This window comes from Myotis lucifugus, unplaced genomic scaffold (assembly GCF_000147115.1).
Source record: "Myotis lucifugus unplaced genomic scaffold, Myoluc2.0 scaffold_8, whole genome shotgun sequence".
Lineage (NCBI taxonomy): Eukaryota > Metazoa > Chordata > Mammalia > Chiroptera > Vespertilionidae > Myotis > Myotis lucifugus.
The window spans coordinates 12864062-12889074 of NW_005871056.1; the positions used below are offsets into that span (position 1 = coordinate 12864062).

At 50.1% G+C, this 25013-nt stretch overlaps 1 protein-coding gene across 3 annotated transcripts in view; it reads right to left on the minus strand.

The window, feature by feature from the left end:
• Positions 1-608: 608 nt before the first annotated feature.
• The window catches only part of IFT122 (intraflagellar transport 122), a 55763-nt gene continuing 31358 nt past the window's right edge, over positions 609-25013 (minus strand). For 2 of the 3 annotated variants that reach the window (XM_023749633.1, XM_023749635.1), the window contains 13 exons: positions 22496-22657; positions 18277-18443; positions 15000-15171; positions 13456-13558; positions 11373-11513; positions 9880-9974; positions 7108-7208; positions 4795-4960; positions 3825-3936; positions 3048-3173; positions 1986-2065; positions 1504-1668; positions 609-1051 (listed from right to left, as the gene is read on the minus strand). In XM_023749633.1, coding sequence (XP_023605401.1) covers positions 962-1051; positions 1504-1668; positions 1986-2065; positions 3048-3173; positions 3825-3936; positions 4795-4960; positions 7108-7208; positions 9880-9974; positions 11373-11513; positions 13456-13558; positions 15000-15171; positions 18277-18443; positions 22496-22657 — 1680 coding nt within the window. In that variant the 3' untranslated portion in view covers positions 609-961. The other variant, XM_023749634.1, reaches the window with a different exon arrangement.

Below are 25013 nucleotides of genomic sequence, written 5' to 3' on the forward strand. Positions count from 1 at the left end.
GGTGGCGTGAGCTCCCTGGGCCCCAGCACCTCCACCCATCCCCGTGGCTGTATAATGGAAACCATCACCCTTCCTCACAGATGCTGTGAGAACTGAGACAACATATGAAACACGCCTGGCACAGAAAAGGTCCCCAGTAAGGATCAGCTCTCCCTCCCCAGCTTCCCATCTGCTACCCACCCATGCCCTTGAGCTATACTGGTGAATCGGACATTGTTGATGCTCAGGGGAAGGGACCTTAGTGGGATCTCAAGTGGAACCCACTCGCTTGAGGACATGGATGGAGGGAAGGGAAAAGCCTCAGGTTGGTTTGGAGGCCATGTGGGGCGGGGGGAAAGGTGGTGGAGGGGGCCTGGCCCCAGCCAGGAAGTATAACCTCCAGGGAGGGGCCCTCTTTGCCATCTTCTTTGGAGCCCCATTAAACCAAAATATATGAATAAATAAACCCTGTTCCCCTTCTCACTACCATATTGCCATTTCGATTAGATTAAATTTTAAAAGAACACAAATATAATGTTCCTCTTGGATCAAATTAGAAACAGGTGCACTTTTGCATAAGGAAATTAAATTGCAGACAATATGAAGATTTGCTAAAATGTAGACACTGATGAAAATAAGTAGCCCCTTTATTTGTAATTATTGAGGCAATCTGTTTGCAAAGTGTACATGTTAATGGTCTGACAGATCTCTGGACTCCAGCAGGCTGCCATGAACAACTCAGAACCGTGCTTAAAGTAACAGACTTTTTTTTTAGAAAAATATATGTACATTCTCTTATCCATCTTCTGGTGCTATTTAAAAGGTATGAAATGCCATAAATAGGAATTCCGTGGTCACACAAGGCCTCTCCCTAAAATATAAACTTCAGCTGGGCAGAACACACATTCTAACAGTTTACCTCTTTCTTCTACTGCCAACTACAAGGTGGCCCAAAGGGGATGGGTGGTCCCCAGGGTGCAGGTCACCGGCTGGGGTCGTCAATATGTCTCCGGCAATAGGGGCAGTGGGTGTGCTGAAGTACCAGCAGCTCATAGTCCTCCGAGTGGAACATCTGAGGAGAGACAGCCGTGACTGTGGGCAGCCGCTCTAGGTGTGCATCAGCCCCGACCTGGCATAGACTGTTGCCCTTCCATGGGAAGTGGCTTGGCAGTGCGTCAGGTTAGACCACCAGATCTAGAACACCTTTGTCCAAGGACTGGGAGGAAGTGGCCCCATTTTTTCTAAATGAAGTTCAAAGGTGAGTCACACTTTCCCGGCCCTCCCAGATTAAGAGCACATGCAGACAGCCCAGGGCCAGGGGCATGATTGTTCCAGACAGCACCCGGATGCAACCCAAAGGAGGGAGGACAGCTGAGTCTCTTCTCCCAACTGGGCCTTGGTTGCTCAGAGATCACTTGTACTCCTCCCAGATGCCCGGCCTCCCCAAGGGGAAATTCGGGAAATGGAAAAGCAACAGAAAGAAACTGGACACCACACAGAAGCTGCAGGCAGTGGGCATCGTACCTGGAAGCAGGAGGGACACATGGTGATGGAGGCGTCAGGTAGGAATGAGCGGAAGTACTGCCACGGCAGGGGCGGGGGCCAGCGCTTGATAAGGACTTCTCGACGGCTCATGGAGCGCAGCACCGATCGATTCACTACCACGGGCACGAACTCCGAGCCACCTTGCTGCAGGGTGGGCAGGCAGGAAGCAGGTGGCACTGGTGCCCTCAGTCATAGTAACACATTTATGTGGGCCATGATCCCAGAATCTTTGGGAGTGGCCAGAAAGGACCCCAGAGATTTCCCCCGCCAAGTACCTTGACAGAACCCTGCCAGGTGATGTAGCCCCTGTTGGCCATCTCTAGTGACAGAAAGCCCACCCCTTCCCCCTCCCTGGCAGCCCTGACAGGAAGCAGTTCTCCCTCTCACCAAGGAATGTATACAGAAGAGACCTAAGACCACCCTCCCAATGGGCTTTGCTGGCCTCACAGAGGCACCCTCACCTCAAAACTCAGCTTTGCCGTGAATGGGTCATCATCTCCCATGGAATTCATGGTCTCGTCCAGTCTCAGAGTCTGCGAATCTGGAGGAGTCTGGTCAAGGATAGAACCTGAGGCTGAATAGGAAACAGGTCCCACCCTCCAACCAACATGTGGAGACTCACAGAGCTCCATCCAGGCCTCAGGTGTCTCCCTACAGCTCTGCGGAAGAGCGGCAGGGCTGGTGAGACAGGTTTCCAGATGGAGAAATGTAGGAAACACAGACCTGATCATACAGGGTGGGACTAGGCCCCCGTGCTCAGGTGGGAAAGGAGGAAAGGGGCTCTGATGGGCTCTGCTGCCCCACAGGGACCATGCCATGGCTCACACGGGCCTGCCGGCCAGAAGCACCACGTGAGCAGAGGCCTGAGGGCCTGCTGTGTGTGGCTGTAGAAATGATGGGCCAGCGACCTGGCAGCTCTTGGAGAAACATTCAGCAGTAGCCGGGTGGTTTGCAGGCCATATTTCTGAGATGGCCTTGAAGGTCATGTTTCATGGAGAAGGGGGTAAGAGCTCCTGCAGATCCCGAGGCTGGCCAGATTAGGCTGAAGGTCCCCAGGGAGCCGCCACCTCTGCCAGGCAATGGTGGAGGAAATGTGTGAGGCCAGGACAGCGGGGCTCCCACGCAAAAGGTCCCCCAGAATGGAGGCTGCTGGTGCTGAGTCAGGTACAGGATGTGGCCTCACACAGCAGCAATAATCCAGCCTAAGCAGATGTATGTGTGCAGAGGACTGGTGTGTGGACACAGTTTCTGTCTCTCTTCTTGACCTCTCCTCTGTCTTCTGTTCTTCAAAATGTGGTTCATGGCCCAGTGGCATTGGCATTACCTGGAAGCTTGTAGAAACACAGGCCCCAGGTGAGGCGTGTCCATGCCGCCATGTGGGCCTCTCCACTCACTCAGCAATTGCCTGCCATGTTCCTGCCCTCCCTGGCCCAGCCATCCTCCAAGGCCCTCTTGCCTTCTCCTCACACCCAGGCCCTGAGCTCAGCTGGCACACACAGGGGTCAAGCCGATGCCCAGGATACTGTTGCCTGTGATCTCTTGCCATTTGTTCTCACGCTTGTGTCTTGGTGCCTCCAGGTCAATGAGGGAGACGGCTTCTTCATCAGTGATCCCCTCCTCTAGGTAGAACTCGACCAGGTGCAGCACCTCTGGAAGACACAGGGCACGGGGAGGAGCTGGGGGATGGCACCCTGTGGGAAGCTGGGGGCTGGATACTCTCACCAGGCAGCATGAGAGAGGTGGGAGGACCACAGAGTTCCTCACCCAGCAGCAGGCTTCTCTGAAATCAAGTAGACAAGCTGAGCAGCAGGGACACCCCTCCTGCCTGCCCAATGTCTGGGAGCAGGGGGTGGTGTGGTGGGGGGTTGTCTGTGTGTATGGGGATGAGAACTGGGCCTTTAGCCCTCCTTCCTCCCCTAGTAGCTGGATGGGCTCCTCTCTGAGGGAAGAGGCAAGGCCTCCGCCCAGCTACTGGGAAGGGGCCTCGGATCCTATGTCAACATAGAAGGAACTGGGACTTGCGAGTCCATCTCAGCCTTCCAGACCAAATGCCCAACCAGTAGCCTCTATTCCTGGGGCATTTATGTTATGCAAAGCCTCACACAAGGTTCTGGGGGATGGGTGTTTCAGGTTCGCGCAGCACTGTGCGTCCTGTCTCTGGGAACCCTGAATGACTCTATGTGTCAGGCAGGGTGGCTGTCACACTGTCCCCAATTTACAAATCAGGACACATGTGGGCAACAAGCAGTGGACTGAGCCCAGCCATTCACCGGTGCCCCTTCCACATGAGCCAGACTCACCATAGGAAGACGCGGAGAAGACGAAGGGCTGGCGGCAATTGATGCAAACATTGCCCAGGTTGTTTAGCAACGGGTTGTTGGTAGAACAGCGGTAGCACAAGGGCACCAGCTCCTGCAAAAAAACAAGCACCACAGACTGGGCCTAGCTGCTAAGAGGAAAGGCCACCTGGGTAGGTGGGGGCACTGGGCCTGGGGCTCTGTGCGATGTGAAGCAGAGTAAGAGCCTACAGAGACACTGGAGGCCTCGTCATTTGGGGCCTGGACACCTTCACAGGCAGGACTCAGCAGCTCTGTTCTCCCGGCAGGAATGCCAACAACCATGGCCACATTCACCAGCCACTTACTATGCTCCAGGCACTGTGCTAAGCACATCGCCTACACTGGCTCTTTCACCCTTACAGCCACTATGGGAAAGCTATTATGTGTGCCCCTGTTTGATAGAGAAGGAAACCCAGGCTCAGAAAGATTGAGACATGGCTAGGAAATGGTGGGACTTAGATCTGAAGCCATGTCTATCTGATGCCAGTCTCTACCATGAGCTTAAAGAGGGGATTGTGAGAGAGACAGTAGTTAGCTGGGTTGGAGGAAAGAGGGCTGGGCACAGACATGGGGTGGATTTACCAAAGAGCAATAACCTGGTTCCAGAAGGAAGGCGGGCTAGGGCTTGGGCTCCTAGGATGAGGTGAAGGCAGAGCCACCTGGTCATGGAGGTGTGGAGGGAGGCTAGAGACAGAGCAGGGCCACAGCAGAAATGGAACCTTGAGAGGGCTAGGAAGAAGATGGGGCAGGGCTGTGGGTTTCAGGGGAGCTGAGGGTTGCAACTAGAGCACAAAGGGCTGAGTGGAGAACAGAGGGGCGGAGAGGAAAGAGCAGGAGTTGGCAAGCCAGGGCTCAGGCAGGGGAAGGGACACAGACAACTGAGAGCATGCGTCAGGAGATGTCCAAAGATGCTGTGAGGCTGTGCCCTCACCTCGTTGTCATGGAAGGGCTGGGAGCGGATAGTCAGGCTGTCCAACTCGATGGACTTCTGGAACCTGGCAGGGACATATAGGCCCCGCAGCTGGTCGTAGGCATGCCGGGCCAGTTTGTAGGCACCCAGGGCCCTGCTTTGCTTGGCCAGAGTGAAGAGTGTTCTCCTGTCGATCACAGGGTTAAGGACAACAAAGCCTACACTGGGGCCTGAGAGTTGGCACCGCCTACCCTCAGAATGAGCCCAGTGCCAGAACACAGCTCATGCTGGTGCCAGGAGGGCACAAGCAGGAGCTTGAGGAGTACTTAGTTCTTTTATGGGATGTAAGTGTATTTCTCGGATATCAAGGCCCAGAGATTTTTTCAGAGATAAAGACAGTGCAGTTTCCATTACTTATTTTAACCTTGCTTAGGTTCTCTGGGCCTGCTTTGGCTCATCTTGTACCCTGACCAGGACAAAATGGCTCTCCCCACCCTGCCCAGCCTGCCAGACAAGCCCTCCGACTCCAGTTCTGCCATGTAGAACCTGGTCCCAGACTGCCTGGGGAGCTGCCCTCAGGTCCAGCTTACAGAGGCCACTGGGTGCAGCGCACTTCTCTCTGCCTACCCTCCCCAAGGGCGGGGTGGTTTCTGAGTGGCAGCCTCCCTTGCTCTCTGAGGCCTTCCTCTGAGCTCCTCAGACTGAGGCTGACAAGACTGTGTTCAATCTCAGGTCACCTCAAATGTTGGCTATACTCAGACCCAGCCTGACCTTCTTTCCCAGTCCACCTGTGAACACCTTAACCCACTTCCCCAGCCAGTCCCATGCCTCCTTCCCCCTCTCCTGCCCCTGAGGTTCCTGCTCCCCACACCCCAAGTGTGGCTCCTTCCACTCCAGCAGTTATATGGAGGTAAGTTTCCTTGTCTGTGTCTTCACTGTGACTCCTCAAAGTCTGGGACTATCTGGAGCTATTCCCAGGTCCCCAGTGGACAGCACAGGGTGAAGCTCAGGGCAGAGGTTCAATCAAACTCTGCTGACTTGAAAGGAGTTGCTGGAAAGGTTGGGCGCAGGTGCTCAGACCCCAGCAGGTGTGCCCTTGGCCACTCATTTACAGGGGTTTCAGTCACTGAAGGCAAGGCTTGATTTGTGAGAGTTTCCTTTGAGATGTAAATGTTGGGCCTGGAACCCTTACAGTGGTTCTCAACCTGTGGGTCGCGACCCCTTTGGCGGTCGAACGACCCTTTCACAGGGTTCGCCTAAGACCATCCTGCATATCAGATATTTACATTACAATTCATAACAGTAGCAACATTACAGTTATGAAGTAGCAACAAAAATAATTTTATGGTTGGGTCACAACATGAGGAACTGTATTTAAAGGGCCAGAAGGTTGAGAACCACTGCTTTAGAAACACCTGATTAGCACCTCTGAGCCCTCTCCTGGGAGGGCTTTTTCCTGACAGAAGGAAGGCCCCGTTGGAGCTGGAAAGGGGCTGAGAGAATGGCGAGATTTCCAACAGGAGAGGATATTTATGTCCTTTATGACTTTCTGGACCTTAAAGATTTTAGTCATTTCCTGGTAGTTTCTGGCAGATAGGCCCTCTGCCTATTCTCTGCTTATAGCCCTCCCTGTGGCTTGCACCAGCCAGAGGAGGGAGGAGGCCCCAAGGCCACTGCCTCTCCAGACTGGCTCCCTAGGGCAGGCTTCAGCTCCTCTGGCACATCATGCTCACTTCACCACCTGGCCTTTCCATGTGTTAGATACTCTCCTGGAATATCTATTCTACTGTCGTCCCCGGTTACCTCAGCCTGTAGGATGGCAGCCTTCCTTGGCCAAGACCCCAGCTGCATTCCACCCTTGGAAACAGCATGCATCCCACTGAACGAGGCCCTGACAGGTCCACCTCTCCCACTAGACGGCAGCTTTGTTGCCTACTGCCTGGCAAGGGGTTTGGGGCACAACAGGTGCTCCATCCACTGGCCTCCCTAGGGAAGTGTCTAAAATTCCAAACCCAAAGGCCTGCTGCTTCTTGTATCGCAGTCACACCCACATTTGTGGGTTCCGGGAGGGCTTGGAGAGCGTGCTGGCTGGAGACTCAGTGCTGGGTCTAGCACAGAGAACCCTGTAAACTAATCTTCTCTTGGCATTAGCCCCTCGGCTTCCCTGGCTGGGCCTCTTCTACAGCAAACAGCAGCGGCTGGGCAAGCTTTCTGTCTTCCCTGAGGGCTGCTGGAGAGAGCGAAGCTCCTGCCAGCAAAGTGCTCTGGAAAGAACTTCTCAGGGCCATTAGACAAGAGGGGTGGGACAGAGGGTGGGAGTGAGAGAGAGGATACACTTTAGAGATGCCCAAGGGGGTGTCCTTCGTCAGGCTGTGCAGCAGGAACCTGGAGATGTTGAAGAGGGTTTCGGGACGATGGGAACTGAACGGCTCCTCCTACAGTAAGAAAAGCAAACAGGGATTGAATTCCTCAAATGAGCCACTGCTGGGCCAGGCTGAAAAGCAGATGCCAATAATTCTAAGATACTTTAGTAAATGAGCAGATCTGCTTAATGAGCACCTACTGTGTGCAGGGCATTTTATAGCCACTATCTTACGTGGTCTTTAACACAGTCCTGTGAGGGGTGTGTTTTCATCCTTATTGTACTAACAAGCAAACCAAGGCCCAGGGAGATGATCTGCCGAGGTCACCCGGCTAGAAAGGAGCAGAGCTGGGATTCAAACCCAGATCTGATTTCCAAAGCCCAAGCATGTCTCCGAGTGGCACTGCTTCTGGGGTATGTAATGATTCCATTTCCCTGAGCTCAAGCTGTCTCCAATTAGCTCGAAAAGAGAAGATACTTATGCAATTTAGGACATGACCATGCTATAAACCTGCAGGGAGGTAGTTAGCCCACAGCATAAAATCACATACCTCTTCTCTGCTCTCCAACAGCGGCCTGCCCATTCAATGCCCACCAAATATGCACATGTGGTGGAGCCCCTCAACTGCTCATCCCTGTGCCCCAGCACCTGGCATAGGCCCTAAAAGATGAGGCACACATTAACCGAATGAATACCTAGGGGCTGCCAGAAGCTCAGAACAGCAGACCAGAGGGCATTTTCTATCAGAAAGGGTCCATAAAAAGTTAAGAATACCACTTAGAAGGAATCTGGCACAGTGTGTGCAAACTGAGACTGCTTTAGATGAGAATGCCTAATTCAGGCCAGTCACCCCTCCTCTCTCAAGTGCTTAAATGGCAATAAACTGACATTTCCTTAAAGGTCTTGCTAGACCACTCTCATTATGGAGCCATCAGGACTTAGGCCCTAATTGGTCTAAAGTCACTAGGACTCACTTTACACCACTTCAGTTCAGAGCCCAGCATTCTCTCTCCAGTTCTCACTTAAATGTCTGTAGCCTCTGTTAGTTCCAAGAACCCAAGAAAACCTGAGACTGCATCCTTTTCTGGGTGAGAGCCAGGGAGAAGCCTGCCTCTGGTTACATTGCACTAGGTGTGGAAGCTAAGAAATGTCCCAGGAAGAACAGGGGTTGGGGCGTTCCTCAGGATTAGCACCTCTCCTCTCCTCTCCTCTGGGAAGGAAGCCATTATGCCAGGAAAGGTCTGCTGCTTCCCTTCCCAGTCTGCTCTGCATCAGAGCTGCTCTGCTGGGACCTGACTGCCAAACCTTAAAATACCACCTACCGCCACGCCTTTGCACATGCTGTGACCTCTGCCGGGAATGCTCTTCCTCCTTCTCTGCACTTTGCCCCATCCTTACTTACCTCCCTCCTCTGGGCTTAGGGCTTAGGGGTCACCTTCTCGAGGAAGTCCCTTGAGGGAACTTTACTACAACTTCTTGTGACTAGACTATGAACTCCTCAGAGGCAGGGACAATGTCTTATTCACCACTGTGTCCGAGGCCTCAGAACAGGGCCTGTCACACAGTAGGAATTTATTGAATGAAGTGAGGCCTAATGAAGAAGCCTCAACTGGAGTGCACAGCCAAGGTCCCCAGCTGCTACGAAGCTGCCACAAGCTCACAGATGTGCAAGCGTCCTGCACATAGGCTCAGCTGCTACAGAGAAGAGACACCCCATGCTCATGCCCCGAGGTTTAGAGGAAGAAGAGCAAAAAGAGAAAGAGCTGGGCTCGAAGTGGCTCAGGCAAACTGATACTGAGCTGGGGCCTTGACCTTTGAGCCTAAGTGGAGTTTGGGGTCTGCTTTCCAGCTGGGCACCTCTTTGACCCTCTTTTGTGCTGAACTCTTGGCACATTATTTGCCTCTGGGGAAAGTCTGGCAAGAAAGACTCCTCTGATAGGCTCTGCCTGAGCCAGCCATCAAGCCTGCATCTCATCTCCTCCCCTCACCAGGGGCAGTGGTCTCAAGGGACCTCGTCTGCCCTTGCAGTCCCTTCAGAGCCCCTCATCTCAGGTGCTCACCTGGAAAGAAGCCACTTTCCTGATTTCAGAGAGGAAGGGAGAGGGAGAGAGAGATAGAAACATCAATGATGAGAGAGAGAATCATTGATTGGCTGCCTCCTGTACATTCCACGTTAGGAATGGAGCCCACAACCCAGGCATATGCTCTTACCGGAATCGAACCGTGACCTCCTGGTTCATAGGTTGACACTCAACGACTGAGCCATGCCGGCCTGGCAACCCTCATGTTTTATAGAGAAGGAAACTGAAGGCCAGAGAAGGAAAGTAAATTGCTCGAGGTCACATAGCAAGCCAGCTGCAGAGCTAGGGAGGGACCTCAGGCCTTTGTTAGAACTAGGCCTTCACCCATCTAGGTGAGAGCCCCATGGAATGTTCACCCCGATCACTTTAGATAGCCCTTTGTCTGGCTAACCTAGAGTCTGTCCGAGTCATCCAAACCTGAAACAAGCAACTAGAAAGGCCCAATTTAGCTCTGGCTGACTAAGTCAGAAGCCCGCAGGTTGCTACATGTCAAACAAGCAGCCAATCAAAGAAAATCAAAGTTCCAAACTTTGTTTCTCTGGAGAAGAGCAGGATTTTTCAGCAGGTCACCCTGCCCAGTGGGTTTACTGAAGACAAGTCCAGTGCCCCTATCTCAGTAGGCAGTGCCCCTAGCTTAGGTGCCCATTTCCGGGCCATCTTACCGTGTACCGGTGAATGGCATGGTAGCAGTGGTACAGCTCAGCCAAGTGCTGGAAGTGGTGAAACTTGTTGAGCATCGTGTCCTTCTGGGCAGGATCTTCAGTGTGCAGTGGGAGGGGAGTAGGGGAACAAGGAGAAGGCGTGTCAAACCAGTCTAGAAGGAAGAGCTAGGCAATGGCACTTTTGCCCGTTGCCAGTTCTCCCCCAACACCAGGACTACGCTGGGAAGAGTGGCAAAGAGGTGCAATGAATGGAAAAGGTGCTCTGCTTAGAAGCTGGGGCCATCCCAAGACCGGGAAAGTCTCCGCGTGGCAGAGCACATGGCCAGGGAAAGTCTGTGGATATTTCTCAAAGGTTCTCCCAGAGCCCACACTATGCTCTCTCGGGTCATTCCACTGAGAGAGCACCAGCTAGGGCAAGAGCGTGATCACTGGCACTCAGTCATACCAGAGGAGCCTGGCAGGGAGGGTGGGCAAGGGCCGATTTTATTCATGCTCACCTCAAGCCTCTTTCCACTGTGCTGTTCCTTATTAAAATCACAGACCACTGGCCAGAACAGAAAAATACCAACCTACACCCCAGCTTGACAGTTATCAAACTGTAACCATGGCTTCTGTGAGGCTCACAGCAGCCTTAGGAAGGAGGGGCAGGATTACCCCCATGCTAGAGACAGGGACACACAGCTGAGGAAGGAATTGTGACTTGTTGTAACGTCACCTAGCTGCCTCCAATTCCAGTGTTTTTCCCATTCCTGCATACTGGCCTCGGTCTAGTAAAGAACATCTCTCTGGCCCTAACCGGTTTGGCTCAGTGGATAGAGCATCGGCCTAGGGACTAAAGGGTCCCAGGTTTGATTCTGGTTAAGGGCATATACCTTGGTTGCGGGCATATCCCCAGTGGGGGGTGTGCAGGAGGCAGCTGATCGATGTTTCTCTCTCATCGATGTTTCTAACTCTCTATCCCTCTCCCTTCCTCTCTGTAAAAAAAAAATCAATAAAATATATTTAAAAAAAAAAAAAGAACATCTCTCTGTCCCAGCCGCTTTCAGAACTCCCTCAGTGGGAAGTCTTGTGAATGAAAGCAACATTGAAACTATTTTTCTGCTTGGGATGAGTGAGAATCTGGAGTGTGTTATTGTAAAGTGATCTCTTCTTCATCTTTTCATTTAATTAAAAACATTTTTAAAACCGGAGCTCACCCAGGTCCAGTTATGGGCTCCCAGGTAGCAGGGGAGAGACATGTTCTGAATTAGCAACACAGGGTATGACCCCACCCCCATCTGTAACCCCAGGATGGTCCTCATACCATCTTTAAGCTTATGGGCAAACTGGAAAAAGATGACACATCAGATTAGGGCACTGAAAGGCAGGGTTACGGACAATACACCCAATAAACAAGCCCAAGGCTTTAATTAAAACGTCCCAGCTCTTTCGATGTTTATCTTGGTGCCAGAGCGGGCCGGGGAAAACAAGCGGCCTGGCTGTTGTTTACTTACCTTGAGCTATATTGAGGCACTGCATGGACAGCATCCAGTAATAATAGGCAGCATCATTAAATCTGTTTTCTACCACAGCGTTGTTTGAGAGCTGCTCTAACACTCGGACCGCTTCCCCCTGCCGCCCGGCCTTGTGGAACGCTGGAGGGGCACAAAAACACATACAATTCAGGGCATTGGAGGGAATTTTGCAGGGCTTGCAAGGGGCTGCTGAGAAGTAGGACATTCATCAGAGCATCTGCCGCACTTCGTTGCTGGGATGCGCCTCTCAGGCCAAAGGCTATAAATAACCTAGGCTATATCTTGAAAAAACTACAGTGAGATATGCTCCCTTTTGGCTGGGAAAAGGCAACCAACTTTGTAAAGGCATGGCAGCAAGAAAAACTTGAGGGACCAAATTGCAGGGCAAAGTCTAAAGATAAAACTGTAGTTCTTCATCAGTGAGGTTTTGCCCCCATCCCACTCCAGGGGAAAGCCTTGTGATTTCTGAGGTGACACTAACAGGACCTGACACTTGAATGGGTTTGGTGGTTTAGAAAGTGCTTTTGTTGCTGCTTCCTTCACTGGGTCATCACAACAGGCTTATGAAGACCTTTTTTAATGGGCTCCACAAGGTGGAGGAAAAGCAGCATGCCAAGGTCACAGAACCGAGCGCAACTCAAGTCCTTAGTCAGTCTTCAACTGAGTGCTTTTTGATGACAACCTTGAAAAAATTCTGGCTTGGTTCCAGCAACCAAACATTTGTGAAAACAAGCCCCAAAAAATCTCTAAATCTTTCCTATTCTATTTAAGAGCAATCTCTTGTACATACTGTGTGCCAGAACCTTGGGATGTTGGGGCTGCCAGAGAAGCACTTCTAGTTGTGACACTTGCCCACATATGGGCGCTCAGATTATCCAAATCTTCAGCTTTAGAGAAGGAAAAGGTCTGGCCTTTGTTCCATTCTCATCTGCAATCTCTCATCTGAGTACCAAGTTACTATGGCGATGGATTCTTGGAAGGGCAGACACAGACAGATGGATAGGTTGATATGTTTTGCCCAAACATGCAGATACTTTAACAACTGGGTTCTCTGGAAAAGCTGAAGCAGTGGAGAAGACGCTGTCTTTCAAAGGGGGCTTTACCAAGCTGAGGAGATTCAACAGGGAGACATTTGTTCCAAAACGTGTCCGGAGGTGGCAACCATATAGACGTGTAAATGAGATGCTATGGAATATGACACACCCAACTTCAATTAGAAGACTTCCTGAAGAGGCAGCAAAACCTAGCAGAAGAATCAGGTTCCCCAGCCAGCCAGCCAGATCTGGTCCAATCGGGCTGTCACTCTCTGGCTCTGTGACTTTGCAGGGCACAGTTAGTGTCTGTGTCTCTGCAGGGCTGCTGCCGAGATTCAAGGTTATGTAGTTACGTGCCCAGCCAGTGCCTGACATAGAAGGCAATCATATTTTTAAATTATTACTACCAATTAAAGTTCTATACTCTCTTTCATTTCTGTTTCAGATACTGCCATACCCAGTATGCAGCCATCTTTACCTGTGGAAATGCTGAGGAGCTGAGGATACCCCATTTAACTGAGCCAGAAATAGAACCCATTTCTATCCATGGCAGAGGAAAGCGTCAGGTGAGACTGTGCTAGACACTGTGTGAATCCTCTCATTTTGTCCTCGCCCCAACCTGGCTTGAATTCCTTCTTTGTCACTTCCTTGCTGTGATACTTCAGGCAAAATCCCTGTATCACTTCCAACCTCAGTTTTCTCTTCTATAAAACGGCACCTACATCATAGGGCTATTGTGAGGATTAAATGGGAAGATACATTTGAGTGCAAGGTGCTTTGCTCAGAGGGGAGATAGGACCTGTGTAAGGTCCGAAGGCAGGTGAGTGATGGACCAGCTGTGTCTGACTCCAGAGCCCATGTTCTTTCCCTACTTCCCAGACCTTCATCAGTAAACACATCACATGCCCAGATAAAGTCGTACATCTTGGTGGTCTACAAAGGGAGGAGCTTGGCAGCCTTCCTGAAACGTGTATCTGGGCAGTGCCCTCTCCTGCTCCTTCTGCAAGGTGCCAGTCTGTGTGACCTACCTTTTTGGGCTTCCTCAAAACGATCGTTCTCTGCCAGCCACTGAGCGTAGGGCATGTAGATGTCTTCTTTAAACTCAGGATGCTTCTCGCCCAGAGCAAAAGCCTGGAGGAAGGAACCAATGCATTTGTAATAAAAGAGCCCCTGCAGCCCCCGTGAAAACATGGCACTTGGAGGAATCCATCAGGGATGTCATATTTTGCCAGCTTGACAACTCAGAGGGGGAGAGTGCTCCCCCCACAGCCCCCAGAACTGCAAAAACAAATCAGCTCTTTGAAAACAAAGGCAATTAACAGCTATATGCAAGTGACTGGATTCAATAACAACAGTCTGTTTCTGGACCACAGAAACAGCACAGAATCGGAAACATTTTATTTTGAGGGTTTGCGTGGGCTCCTGTACCGCTGCAAACAGATTTCTTTTCGTTGCAGGCGATACCTAAGGAAACAGAATTGACATTATCATCATCCTGTGTATTAGCTATCAAAGATGATGATGGACTGATGCTGTATGGGACCCGGTGACTGCTTCATCTAAGTCCCAGAACCACCTGTCAGGCAGGAGAATTGGAAATGAGTCACAGGGGAAAGTATGTGGAAACAGGGAGAAAGTTTGCCTGATACACAGCCAGGACTGAGTCGTTCCAAGATGTTGTAATTTATGCTGCTTGAGAAATCTCCTGATAAACTTATCTTGAGACGCCATTATTACCTCTGTCCCTGGCTCCACCTTTTCTCATAAGTGGCCATGTCACCTCACCAGATGGAGCCACTCAGAGGGCAGACAGGAGTGAGACAACTCATACCCAGAAAAGTCCTACACTCTGGCTCTGTGAACTAGAACATGGTGGGTAGGGTAAGGATCAACGGTGCAGTCTCTAATACTTCCATGGATGAATTTCAATCCAGGACACAGGTAGCCAGTGAGCTAGAGGGTGAGTTCAAGATACAGACGGGGCAGCACATCACTGCTTCTGCATCCTCATCCCAGTCATCTTCCTATTGACCTGCTAATTCTACTCACCTGCCTTTCATGCAAGAGGAGCCTAGGTCTTTAAGTGGGGCCAGGTAGGCAAGAAGGAGGAAGAGGAGCCGACCTCTTAAATAGCTCTGGCAACCTGCACCTGGAAAGTATGGGTGGTGACCTTTTCTGCCATCCAGCAGGTTTTAAATGTCACACAGGTGTCTCTCCATGTCAGACATGTGTCAGCCTGTGGTGCTGGTCAGAGGCAGCTCAGACCAACAGCAGGCAATGGGGGCTGTCACATTAACTCTCACATGCCCAGTATCTATCACAGGCTGGTACAGAGCCAGCAGTCCATAAAGATGCTCTGAATGAATGAACGAGCAAACAAATGGAAAGCTAGTATCAAAAGGCCCGCCAAAATACTCTGGCTTGGAGAATTCAAGGTTAAGTCTCCTGACTGCCAGGCTAATGTTCATTATCACAATGAGGGCAGCCGCTCTCCATCTAAACCCCAAAAAGTCCCCTGTGGCCCAGGGCTCAGACAGGATCCCCTAACCCTTGAAGCGTGCGACACCCTCACCTCATCCCAGTGCTGGGTCTCCACATGAAGCTGAACCAAGGACTTCAGGTCACCGATCTTCAGGTAGGTCTCGGCAGCATAGCCGGGGTTATCCAGCTTCTTGAAGTAATGAGCGCACATCAGCAGGGGCTCCCGCTCGGCCTTGTCCAGCTTGCGGGCAATGTCAATTAACCTGGAGAGGCAAGCACACAGGGAGAAGATGGACTCCTGTGAAAGGAGCCTGAGGCAAGGAAGCGGATCTCCTTGAGGGCAGGCTCTGTACCACTTCATGTTGCTGTCAGTGCTCAGTATAGTATCACGGCCCCTGGTGCTTGAGGGGGTTACTAAACGAGCGAATACACACCCAGAAACAGCGCCCAGTGACAGGGAGAGGTTGCCTGCTAAAGGACACTGCTCCGCCCTCCCCCTTTTGGGAGTTACTGATCCAGCCAGCAGGAACCGGGGGAGAGAAACGAGCATCTACTGATCACCCACTGTATCAAGAACAGTGCCATGAGTTTTCACATGTGTGATCTCATTGAATCTCCACCACCCTAAGAGGTGGTGCTGTTTTCCCATTTTACAGATGAGGAGACTAAAGGCTAGGGCGGAAGGTGAAGCAACCTGTCCAAGATTCTGCAGCCAGGAAGTGGCAAAGGGCTCTTCCCACCACCGTTTTGAGAATTCTCATGGGAAAGTAGAGGCAGAGGTGTGAAAATTCTTCAGTGACAGAATCTCTAGAGGGAGAGGCTTGTGTGGGGCCTGCTCTGAGCTCCGGAAAAGATCTGCAGGAAATCTTGACTGTGCCTCTCTTCCGGGCCAAGGTGCCAACCATGAGTGAGGGGCCACAGGCACCACTGCTCAACACTTCTTCCCAGTAGTCACTGGCTCTCCCACTGCTTGAGGAGACATAGGGGCTGAATGAAATGTGCTTGCTCCCTCTAGTCAGGCCAGGATTTAGGGTAAAACCAGCTTTCCCAGGGGAAATGGGTCCTACCCAGCTTGCTCTTTGTGAGAAAGGAAGGGGAAGCAGCTGTAACAGATCCTTGTCTCAGAGACAGGCAAGCTCAGGGAGGCCTGTCAATCTGTACTTAGAATAATAATGGAATCTAAAAATAACACTTCTCAGGAGAGAAACAACACATTTTAGGGAAAGGTGGCACAGGCAGCCCCTTAGAGCTCCCCACCCCACCCGTCAAACCAAATGTCTCTGGAGGAGAGGCACCTTTTACAGCCAGACCCGGAAAAGGGCAGAACATGCTCAATGTCTCTTTCCTGAACTAATCTAAGTCTCCTCGAGGTAACCCTGGTACATATCAGTTGCAAAAGAAAGTGACATGAAAAACTAGAGGGAGAGGGCCTTAAATCTGCCTGGCTCTCTCCTGTACCATCCCTTTTGTGAAAAGAATAATTTTGGGGGTGAGGGGGAATCTGTGCCTCTTTCTTCAAGAAACTTTATTCTTGGACACACATCAACCACAGAGTGGGGTTCATAGGGATGATTTCATTATTTACCAGCCCCTCTCCCTCCCCAGGTCCTATCTGGGCCACCGCTCCCTATGAAGTACAGTGTGGCTTCCAGAACAACCAACAGTTTTTAAAGTTCAGACTGAGCTGACCTCAGAAACTGCTCCCTCACCTGCTTTCCCTTAACAGCCATGGCAGTGTGTGTACATATATGTACACATGAGTATACACATGTATGCACACACATGCACGTGTATGAGCATGAAGCCCACTTTCTCTGACCTTCCCCTGGAAGTCTGATGCTCTAAGAGTCCCAAGACTGAATCCATCCCCTCTCCAGCAGCCCCACCCAAGCCTGTTCCTCTTCTGTTCTCTACCTTGGCAAGTGGCATTACTGACTACCAGTCCCAGATCTCAGAATCAGCCTACAATTCCCTTGCCTGGCCCCACCCCCAAACACCCCCCATTCAGTTGGGTCCTGTCAGTTCTGCCTACTCCATGCCTCTCATTCATTCCATCAGCCAGCATATTTCTCCCTGGCCTACCACAGTGATCTGGTCTCTCTTCCTCTAGTTTTCCCTCCACTCTATACCCACTGCCTGAGTGGGCTCCTGATAGCACAGTTCTGATCAGGGGTCCTCACTACTTACTGACAAATCTAAATGCCTCAGTCTGGCACCCAAGGCCCTCCCAGCGTGGCCAGCACAGATCCTCCTGCCCACAGCCAGCTGTCCTTCACTCTCCCCGTCCTACACCTTTTATTCTGACCACAGCCAACCCATTGTGCTATGCTTCTAGCCTGCACATCCTGCCCCTTCCTACTATCTCTGCCTCTTGAAATTTGTCAAGATCCTTCATGCGAAGACTACTCCTAGGAGAAGACATCCATGGTTCCTCCTATGAGAATTCATGTCTCCTTCCCTGACATGCTAGCAAGTTTTCATTTCCTACCATTATAGGTATTACTACAGGCCTGGTGGATGAAAATTCATGCACTGGAGGGGGGGCGTCCCTCAGCCCGGCCTGCCCCCTCTCACAGTCCAGGAGCCCTCAGGGGCGGGAGGTGACCCAGCGATCAGGGGAAGGCGACAGCCCAACACACCTCTGCTGTTGCCACTGCTGGCAGAGCAAGCCTTGGCCGGCCCTGGTTACCTGAGCCTTGGGCGGCCCTGGGCGGCTGGGGAGCTGAGGGGACTGGGGGTCTCCAGAGGCAGGGCCCGGCCTTGCCACGAGCACCTGTTGCCCCCACGGGGGCTGAGGGGACTGGGCGCCGCCATCTTTGAGGGTGGGACAGTCAATTAGCATATTCCCTCCTTATTGGCTGTGGGTGCCGCCACTTTGCAACAATGTGAGCATCAATTAGCATATTCCCTCTTTATTAGATAGGATGGGCACTGAAGTCAGCCAAATCAGTTTGAATGAAGCTCAGCTCCACAATTTCCCAGCTATTTGGCCTGTGTGATCATTTGGTCCTTGAGCCTTCGTTTCCTCATTTGGAAGACGGGCATGGAAACACCCACGCTTAGGGTGTCAGCGAGAACCAAATGTCTGCAAGGTATCACAGTGCCTGGATCACAGGGAGGGCTCAGGGAAGGGCAACTCCAATGCTTGGGTGTCTCCTTCTCCTCACTCCCTTCTATTCTTTCCCCCAGGAATTTGCTAAGCTCCTCAAAAACAGCAAATGCCTCATCCAATCTCTGTGTCTCAAAAACCTAATCACTATCACATTAGTTTAGAGAAACACTATTTTTTTCCTTGTCAGTCAAAACCAAGAGCTGACAAGACACAACATGATGCCAAATGCTTCTTGGGGCAGGGACTGAAAACCTACATGTCAATCCAGCCATGGTCACCGCTGATCTCTATGGCCTTGACATGCTCTCCGGCTGAGATGTACATCTCCACAGCGGCTTTGGGCTCATTGATATTTCTAGCCCAGTCAGCCTGTTTGGTGATTAGCATCTTTGTTTCTTTGGGGTCTCCAGATCCAAGGAAATCCTGAGGAAGCACAACAAACAAAAACACTCTGAATTAGAATTTCCTGCTGCCAGCATTACATCAGGCTGCTGAAAGCTGGAGCAAGGAAGGACTTGTTTGGCTGAAGCAGGCAATCAGGATGCAAGTGTGAGCCCATCCCTACATAGCTGACTGGGGCAGTCCCAGGTGTCAGGGAGGAGTGCTCACAGGCTGCCCCAGCTGCCCCACAGGTGCTCCTGGGGGGTACTGGGACAGTGTCAAGGACTATGGCCTTCAACGTTTCCTGTCCTGCCCACTATTTAGCTAAACAACCCTTTCCGGACTCTTTGCAGTACTATACACAAACTCTGAAGTGTGGCAAATTTATAATCAGGTCTCTCTCTCTCTCTCTCTCTCTCTCTCTCTCTCTCTCTCTCTCTCTCTCTCTCTCTTTGTGTGTGTGTGTTTGATATATGTGTGACTACTTCAATACAGTGACTCTACAACCTGGTTGCACAATTTCAAATATTCTAACTTACAATCTTTATTTAGATAATAGGGAGAATGCCACATGCCTGAAGGTGAGGCTGAGCATGTAGTCCCCTAAACTTAAACAGACAAAATGATTTACAGAGTCTAGAAGAGCCCCTTTGTGCCCTCCTCCCCATCACCGCCACACAGGAAGTACTATTCACATGTTTTCTGATTCTATTCATGTTCTGTTGCTTGAACTTAGGGCATCTCCCATTGGCTTTGCCCCCAGGTGTTTGCCTAGGGCAGATAAGGAGTACAAATGTTACTGGTTAATTACTTCTCAACTGGACAGCATCAATTGTCTGGAGATCAGGTCTGCTGGGGGCTAGGGGGATCGGAGGCAGGGGAAGAGGCCTGGAGAGAATCCATGAAGGAAGAGAGGCCTGTGGATTTGCAAGCTCACAGGGTCAAGTCTCAGAGCCTGTGTTCCTTCTACCACAACAGGGGGCCTCTAAAGGGCCATGCCCAGCTTCCCTAGGTTGGCCCTAGGATGCGTGAGAAACAGCCTCAGAAAATCACCTCTTTTCAGAATACAGTTACCTAAAATACATACGTGGGAGTTTGCCATAGTTGAGGTTTGATGCTGACATTTTAAAAGGTGGGGCTTTTCAAAAAAGGAAATTGAGAGCTCTGAGCACCCAGATCTGCATAACTAGTAAGAAGCGGTTTGTCTTAGGAATAATGTGCCTGTAGAGAGTGCACTGTCAACCTCACAAAGTCTAAAAAAAGCACTCCTTTCCCCACGATCAGCACTCACTTGTCAGGAAAGTACAGTCAATGTATGCTAAAATCCTACTTGAACAATTAGCTCTACTTTTTTCTCCATTTGCTTTCAGGGTAATTGTGTAGCCCCTAAAATAATATATTAGATTGGCCTAAGACAACCAACTGTTTTAAATGGAGGAAAGAGCATCATTTATCCTGATGCTGGGGATCTGATAAAAGATAGGCTAACCTCACTGGCCTTTGGTCCTTCTAGAGTTCACAGAGGAGAAGGGGTTTGGAAAGCAGCTACTATCTGAAGATGCCTAGTGGGCCACTACAGACATAGTCTTTACTCTTGGCAAATACTGCAATGTGTACTCTTTATGCCAATGCAAAGCTGGAAACTCTGCTAACCTGGTTGGTTAAATGAGGTTAGCAGCTGGGGAAAACAGGTAAAGAGAACAGAAATAGCCTTCAAAGTGAGTACTCGGTGCACTCAGGGTGACTGTAGTAAGAAGGTTGAGAGGCCAAAAGCAAGCCATAAATTTGGATCATCAATAAGGAGACCAGCCAGGGACACAGTTCATAGGCTTAAAGGGACCTCCTCTAGCCCAACAGCCCAGTCCCAAGAGATCTGACCTAATTGAAGCTGACTCTAACTGGTTCCTTGAAGGATCAACAAACTGGGTTTTCAAAGATTCTTTGGTTCCATGAAGCTAATCTACACATTATCTGGGGCCATGGCAAAGACTCTGCCCTGGAGTGGACAGAAAAAGGCTGTGCTGAGTGATGAATGAGACTAAACAGTGTTCTCATGCTTGGTGATTTTGATAAGGACACACTACATAAGAGTTAAGAGCATTATAATTCCCTTTATCACCATATAAACATGTCACTTATCCGGAAAGCATATAATTTATTTGTACATGGGAATGTAATTTAAAAATTTTCCGAAAACCAGATTGAATCTTGGGAAGCAATTTTCAAATAAACAAAAACATGCCATGTTAATAAGTACTGTATCCCTCCCCACCCCAGACATAATGTGTATATACACACTTTCTCAAATTCAAACTACTGGGGGGTGGGGGAGGGAAGGGATTGAAACAGAACCAACCTACTTGGAATTGTGACCAAAAACTACAACCAAAAACAACCCCCAGAGTATTTACCTTCATAGAGAGGCAGACCAGATGGAGTGTGTAAATAGGCTGCATTTCTGGGTGGGAGACTGTGGATGCACGAAGCCCACCCAAAGTGTGAGGAGGAGCCTCAGTATAGGAGCTGGAGTGAGGCTGACCAGGGAGAGGTCTGAAGAACAGCCACTCTGTGGTCAGGCTTGGCCCATCTCATTTTCCTAACCTTTCTACAGCTTGGCCTTGGTAAAGGGTTTTCTCAGACATTATTTTGTGCAATTCTCAGAACTAAGCTGAGATGCAACTGTCACCTCCAAGAAGAAAATGGAGGCTTAGCAAAGTGAAAAGCCTGGACACCAAGGTGAGAAAGCACTGTCTGCTGCACCACAGCTGCTTGCTGGAAGGTTCCAGAAGTTCTGAAGAACACTGAGAGCCAGCTCTCCTAATGCTTAAATTCCCCCTCTAGGATTCAATCCTTTCGTTTAAGGTTTTGGCCTTGGTTTAGATATGGGTATCCCAGAAAGAGACACACTGATTTAGGTGTTCTCAGTATGGATGCAGTGTTAAATTGTGTGTCTCTGTGTGTGTAATGGCAATATGGGGGGTTAAAGAAGTTGAAAATGGCCAAGTGGGGGAACCTGAAGCATTTGGATATGAGGGATAGAGTGAAGGAACCACCACCAAGGTGAAAAGACAGGCTGGGGACCAGGTGCTTGTCCAGCTACTGATGACCAGAAACTCCTGGGCCAGATCACAGTGACCCAGACATAACCTTTGGCTCCAGAAACTCATACATGGTGGAAGATAAAAGAGTGCAGCATTAAGGAAAAGAGCAAAAAAAAAAATGGGGATGATTTTTCACCTTGAACTTGTGAGCTAGAAAATTGCCATTAACAGCCACTAGTTGGTTGTGGCTGATGTCTCACTAACATTCTGAAGCTCCTGACACTACCAGAAAGGCAGGTTAACAAAGGCCCCTCCATGGAAGGAAGAGCCTGATTGCGCTATGCGCCCAAGGCTCTTTTCACCTTGCATTAGGCTACACTGCAAGTGTCCTGAGGTCCGGGCTCCTCAGTGGTACTCATGCTCACACAAGCCATCAGGAGCCTGCTCCAGGAAGATCTCCCTCGTGTATCCACATCTATTGGGCCCCTCCAAACGCAAGGGGAAATCTCTACCATCAACCATGCAGATGATGTGGGAGCCAGGCTGTACCAGCCCAGATGAAGGCACACCATGCTAGCACCAGAGGGCAGGGGTTTTGTCAGTGTCTCCAAGCCCAGCGCAAATGCCAGTACCAGACAGACAGCAGGCGTTTAGGGAACCTTGGCTAGGGTAAATCACACTCTCCTGTATGTAGAACCATTCATGCCTGAGGACACTGATTCTTGGTGGCTTCTAATAAAGTTTTGGAAGAAGTTGTGGGAGACATCCCTGACCCTGAATGAAGGGGCACTGCAATTCATCTAGCTCTGTCATTGTCAGAGGTCTAAACTGCCATATTCTGTCCCTTTGATGTCACCCTGGAGGGTCAGTTTTAGGTCAGCCTCAACCAGTGGCCACAGATGGTTCCTTTGCTCACCCGTTTGCCCACACTCTTTCTGAGGCCATTGCTGTTTTCTGTCTGCACCGCCTCTTGGGGCCAAACAACTGGATACCACAGTGTCAGAACACTGGTGGGTTCCACCTGGCAGCTTGGGCCAGAATGTGGGGAATTACCTTGGCATACTCAAACATGCGGAGGTCAGTGTACATGTCCAGTGCGAGGTTCTCGTGCCCACTCCTCTTGTACAGTTTGGCGGCCTCGTGGAACTTCCCCTGGTAGGCAAACACATCTGCCAGAAACAGGTCATTGTTGGTCTCTCCCTGCTTCTTCCTCTCCTGGAAAAATCAGAAGCACAGGAAATGGCCTCTGCAGCCATGGCAGGAAGCAGCCTTTACAAAGGTTAGATGTTGCTATTTCAAGTTAAGCCCCTGGGCCTTCCTACTGGAATCTACACTTGGCTCCTGGGCTGTTGTGTCTCTTACCGAGGTTTCTGGTGGGAATACTTAACAACAAAAGCAGATCTCCCCACCACACCCCCCCTAATGAGTGAAGGTCAAAAGAGATGCAAACTTTTATTTGTTTAATGCAGTGGTTCTCAACCTTCCTAATGCCGCGACCCTTTAATACAGTTCCTCATGTTGTGGTGACCCCCAATTTCATTGTTACAAATTGAACATAATTAAAGCATAGTGATTAATCACAAAAACAATATGTAATTATATATGTGTTTTCCGATGGTCTTAGGCGACCCCTGTGAAAGGGTCGTTCGACCCCCAAAGGGGTCGCGACCCACAGGTTGAGAACCGCTGATCTAAGAGGTACCAAAGATGGACCCCCATGTGTGCTGGCAGACTGAATTATAGTCTTTCTGGGACCCTTCTGGGGAAAAAGGGGGTAGGCTAGCTGGTAGGCAGCTAGAAAAGGTTGTCCTATGTCAGTGATGGCGAACCTATGACCAAAGTTTAACAGCTGGAGGCAACATCCTTACACACACACACACACACACACACACACACACACACAGTTGCGACCACAGGTTGAAAACCGCTGGTTAATGGATTCTCAGGGCTGCTTTCTTGTACATTCTTCTAAGGAAATAACTACTTAGGATGGTGTGTACTGCCCATTCTTTGGAGGCCTCCAAGCTCCTAAGATCTCTCAAGTCCCCAGGCTTGATATGGCTGAATTGTGACTCATGATGATGGTAGACAAGGAGAAAGTTTAGGGTTTCTTCCCCAAAAGAAAACCAACAAAATAAAAATATAATGAGTCTCACTATGTCCCTGTCTCTAAAGTGAAGGTGAGCAATACCACATGCTGAGCACCCATTAGGTACTTCCCATATGGACCCAAGGGTGGGCGGTGCCACCCAAGTGTCACACTGAGGGAAGCTGAGATTCAGAAGAGCGGCAGGTCGAGGGCATACAGAGCTGACATTTGAACTCGGTCTATCTGACTCTAGATGCTCTTCGTACCACAGAAACAAGTGATGTTCTCCAACACGCTGCTATGTGTTTACACACACACACACACACACACACACACACAGAGTAGTGCTGAGGATGAAGAGAAATAACTGCGCACTCCTTCTCCTGTGTTAGGGAACATTCATTAGTCTACAGCTCAAGTATTTGTAAACACTCAATCGCACCCAATCGCTCATCCCCCGCAGTTTCCTTTTGCTTGTTTTCTAGCAAGTGTATCACAGTAGAAGAGACATTAAGTCAAACTCCCAGACAAGCTGGTGAAAGTTTTAACAGCTGGAGGCAACATCCTTCCCCACTGACAGAAATAATTTTTTAAAAAAAGAAAGAAACTAAACAATTTAGGATAACCAGCCAAATAAACTAACCCCTAATCGTAGGAAACGAATTAAAATCTTCATTCAGTAGGCATGGAATTTAGGCCATATCCATCCTAGATCAGAGAGTATCACCATGATCAAGAAATATGGTTTACGAATGTTCACTATGTGTAAAGTCACATGGGCAGGTTCTTTTCCTCCTGTTATCAGTACAGTTACATCTCACCTATCCAAAGGGAGCCTAGTAAGGAACCTGGGTTCTCTGGAATAATACCAAATGCAAGCAACTAAGACCTCAGAGCAGCTAAAAAATGGATCCTCACTCAGTGACACTTGACTCTTTCTCATGAGACAATTCTTACAAGTTTACTTTATCGACTGCCCAGCTCAGAGCACACTAGATGAGGTGTAGTAAGACCTGGGAAATGACAAGAGGTGGTCCCCACAGAAGTTAGTTACCTTTGCATAGATTAAGACTCCTAGATCCAGACCAGATGAATCACAAATGCCACCCCTAATCCTAAGCAATACTAGGCATTATGGTAGATGGCTCTGAACAAATTCTCACCATCCAGGTAAGTAAGCAACAGGAAGTATAAATGCTCCTTATGATAGTGCTGGGGAAGAAAGTGGGGGTGCATGGGAGGGGGGTGCACCAGAAGCAACTTCTTTTTTTTTAATCCTCACCTGAAGACATGCCCATTGATTTTAGAGAGACAAGGGGGGGGAGGAAGGGAGGGAGAGAGGGAGGGAGGGGAGGAGGAAGGGAAGGAGGGATGGAGGGAAGAAAGGAAGAAGGGAGGGAGGGAGGGAGGGAGGGAAGGAGGGAAGGAGAGAGGAGGAGGAGGAAGAGGAGGAGGAGGAGGAGGGGAGAGGCAATCAATTGG